This window comes from Pteropus vampyrus, unplaced genomic scaffold (genome assembly GCF_000151845.1).
Source record: "Pteropus vampyrus isolate Shadow unplaced genomic scaffold, Pvam_2.0 Scaffold197, whole genome shotgun sequence".
NCBI lineage: Eukaryota > Metazoa > Chordata > Mammalia > Chiroptera > Pteropodidae > Pteropus > Pteropus vampyrus.
In genome coordinates, this window is record NW_011888978.1 from 1,593,891 (window position 1) to 1,597,529 (window position 3,639).

At 44.5% G+C, this 3,639-nt stretch overlaps 1 protein-coding gene across 1 annotated transcript in view; it reads right to left on the bottom strand.

The window, feature by feature from the left end:
• The window catches only part of ADAMTS2 (ADAM metallopeptidase with thrombospondin type 1 motif 2), a 216,925-nt gene that overhangs the window by 48,179 nt on the left and 165,107 nt on the right, over positions 1-3,639 (bottom strand). The window contains exon 6 of the mRNA XM_023537738.1: positions 1,282-1,438. Coding sequence (XP_023393506.1) covers positions 1,282-1,438 — 157 coding nt within the window. The remainder of the gene's footprint in view (positions 1-1,281; positions 1,439-3,639) is intronic.

Sequence of the window (3,639 nt, forward strand, 5' to 3'; positions counted from 1 at the left end):
CATTCAGATTTTCTATTTTTTCTCAGATTTCATTTTTCAAGGAATTTTTATCTTTCACTAAACTGGAAAATTTATTGACACAAAGCTGTTCAAAATAAGATAAAATCTTATTATCTTTTTTAAATAAAATTTGTAATGATGTCCCTTTTACATTCATGATTTTAGTAAATTTGTATTTTCTTTCTTTCCTGTTTAAAATTAGTATTGTTCAGGGCTATTCTGTTTTAATCTATGTTTTGATTTTAAATAAATCAAAGCAAATTTGAAACCCAAATTATTTTCTCTATTGTATTATTGTTTTTCATTTTAACTTACCTTTATAATTTCCTTCTTTCATTTTTTGTTGAATTTAGTGTTGTTCTTTATCAAATTTGTTGAGATAGATGTTTCTATGATTGATTTTTCAGTCTTTTTTTAAAAAATAAATGCTCTTAAGCCTATAAACACTAATCTAATCATTGTGTTAGCTCTATCTACAAGTTTTGATATGTCATATTGTCATCATTCAGTTTAAAAAATCTTCAATTTCTACTGTTATTTCTTCTTTGAACCGTGGATTATTTATGAGTATATTGTTTAATTTCTAGAAATTCATAATTTTTCAAGTTATCTTTCTTTTCCAGTTTGGTCATGGTCAAGGAATATATTCTGTGTGGTTTTGATCTTTTATGCTTTGTTGAGATTTTCCTATGACCCAGCATAGCCTATCTGGGTCTATTTTCATGTGAACTCTTAAAGACTGGGCATTCTCAAGTCGTCTGGTGTAGTATCCTATATATACCAATTAGGTCCGGTTGTTTAATTCAAATCTTTTGTTTCCTTACTGATTTTCTTATCTGTTGTTCTTTCCATTACTAAGAAAAATACATTAAAATATTCAACCATGATTGTAGACTTGTTAACTTTTCTTTTAGATCTGTCAGTTTTACATAGTTTAAATTTTTATGTGAAATCTCTAAACTGTCGATGGTTGAAAACTTATTCAAATTTGTATTTTAAACACCGGGGACAACAAACAATTCTGAAACCCAGCCTCAGGTCCTATCTGGTTCCTGGGCTGCCAGCCCCAGACTCTGCCCATTTTAACCACCTGATCTTCACTAACCTTCTGATCTTCACTATTTCCCCAGAGGATTTGGCTTCCTCTGGGAAATAGCAGAGGCCCTGGTGGTTTTTGAGAGCCAGGGGTGACTGGCACGGACCCCAGCCTGACACTCTTCCCTGGCTGGGGCCAAGGCTGCCAGGACCTGCCTCTCCAAACCCATCAGGGGTGAGGCTCACCTTGCATCCCCGAAGGCCCAAAGTCCTGCCGTGTGAGGAAGATAGCGTGATCATGGTATTCGTCATGGCTTGTGTCTGGCTTCTGCTGGAGGTAGGCCCAGCGGCAGACATTCTCCAGGCTCTGGGAGGGGTTCCCAATCTCGATAAGGCTCGTGGACTGCAGGGGCAGGAGAGACACCGAAGAGTTAGCATCCAGCTGGAGGTTGAGCAGCCTGGTGTGTTGACACAGCCCATCCACTAGAGATCTAGCCCAGGTGGCACGAAGGCCACTCCCCAGTCCCTCTCAAGACCCGGTTCCTACTTGGCTCTATTCTTGGCTCTTCAGTCATACATAAAGTCACTGCACAGTTTTCAGGTGAGATGTGGAAGCAAAGCTCTGAGGTCATCTAAGGCCTCTAATAACCCATTCAGCCCATCCCATTTTCAGGGATCCCCGTGTTTTGTCAGGCACTGGACAGGAGGCAAATGCCACATAGGCCTCACCCCAAAGAGCTCTCAGTTCAGGCAATGCACAAATAAATCCCAACATGGCTTGTGAGCCCAGAGAAATGGAGAGAACTCTATGTTTTCATCCTGTTTGAAGAAATATTCAGAAAACAACACAACAGGGAAAAAAACTCCAGCAGAAACAGCAAGGGGACCACAAAAAGCACAGGAGCGTAGAGCTGACCCCTCAGGAGCCATGGAGAGGACCAGTCGTACACCACTTCGTATGGTGACACAACTGATAGCCGAGGCTGGCCATGCTCTGCTCTGTGGTGCTGGCATTCAGGCCTCACAACCACGCTGAGAGGAGGGAAACTGAGGCTGGGAGAAGCCAAGTAAAGCCTCCTAGGTCACACGGCTAGAGAGCAGAGTAGAGATCTGAACCCAGGAAACCTGAAACCAAAGTCTATATTCAGCCCCTTGCTCTAAACTGCCTCCCTAAATAAAACATGCACGAAGCATCTCAAAAGGAAGGCTCCTGCAAGTGGCGCACATCCCTTTCTCTCTCACTCTTCACACCGGGCACTTCAGTTTCAACTTCCACCACATATTCCCACCACTAACGCGGTTCTCACTGAGGGAAGAGTCCTGGGCACCATCTTTTCCTCTTTAAAGACACACCTCTTTAAGCAGGGATACACATTTCTTGGTAGACGTGTGTAAGCGTTGTTTCTTTTCTCCCATAAATCTATCCATCAAGCATAGCCAAACATCTCTCTTTGTGTGAATAAGCAGCAAAGAGTAGGTCTAGGATATTGTTAGTAAGCCAGGATGTCCCACAAGGAAGGAGAATGATTCAAGGCCAGGGAGGACTGGTCATTTCCAGGAATCTTGTGTGTTATCCCAGCCCGTGATCTACACAATGGCAGACCAGTCCCAAGTCGCAAGCACAGAGCCAACTGCCGCTGGGAGATAAGATTAATTGTTATAAAAAAAAAAAATAGATTGAGTCCTAATGAAGTAAGTCATAGACTGGAGTGAGGGGTCTGGTGATCATGACCTGTTAGACACAGGCACAGAGAGGATAGCCCAGCAAAAGCTGGAGAAAGGGAAAGGAGGCATACTTCTTGCCCCTGTCCCACCACCGTGATTGAAGGAAGCACATACCAGCTCTGGCCAACAAGCTGTGAACCAAAGTGATGTGTCTCTTCTTGGTTGGAGCATTTACTTGCCCCCATGAAACACCCCCCCAGAAATTTCTCCTCTCTGGCAGGCGAACCAACAATGTTGAGATGATGGCTGCTCTGCCACCCAGGCTCTGAGTGACACCCAGAGACCAGAGTCCTCTGCCAACTCATGTGGAACACATAGCATGAGCAGGAAATAAATTTTTGTTGTGAGCTGCTGGGACGTGGAGGTTGTTTGTTTCTCAGCATGACCTCGCCCACCAGGCTGATGTGAGAGAGGCTGAGGAGGGGAAAGGCATCTGCATCACGCCCAAGCCAGACCCCTCCAGGTCAGGCGGGTGGTAGCTACTTCCAGAGGTCATAGCTTGAGAAGTCACAGGTCTGAAGGAGGGACCAAGAGAAAGGATCTCCTTTCTAGGGAATGAGCTTCAGGTGGAATGAGAAGGAAGGGACTCTTATGGGTGGATTGGATTAGATGCTAGAGTTTGGGGTCTTGTGGTTATACCCCATTGAACTTGAGATTGCCAGCCCAAGTCCAAATCAGAGGATCATCACAAAGGCCGCTGACCACTTCACATAGGCTGCAGAGCCCCCTAGAGTGCCACCCTCTCTCCTCCGTAAGGCCTGGGGTCCAGCTCAGCAGCCTTGCTAGGTCCCCTCAAGAGAAAGGGGTTTTGTCTCCTCCAAGGCTGTGTCTCTCAGCCCAAATATCAGGTTATTCTCCATGATGGCTCTGCCCACCCTC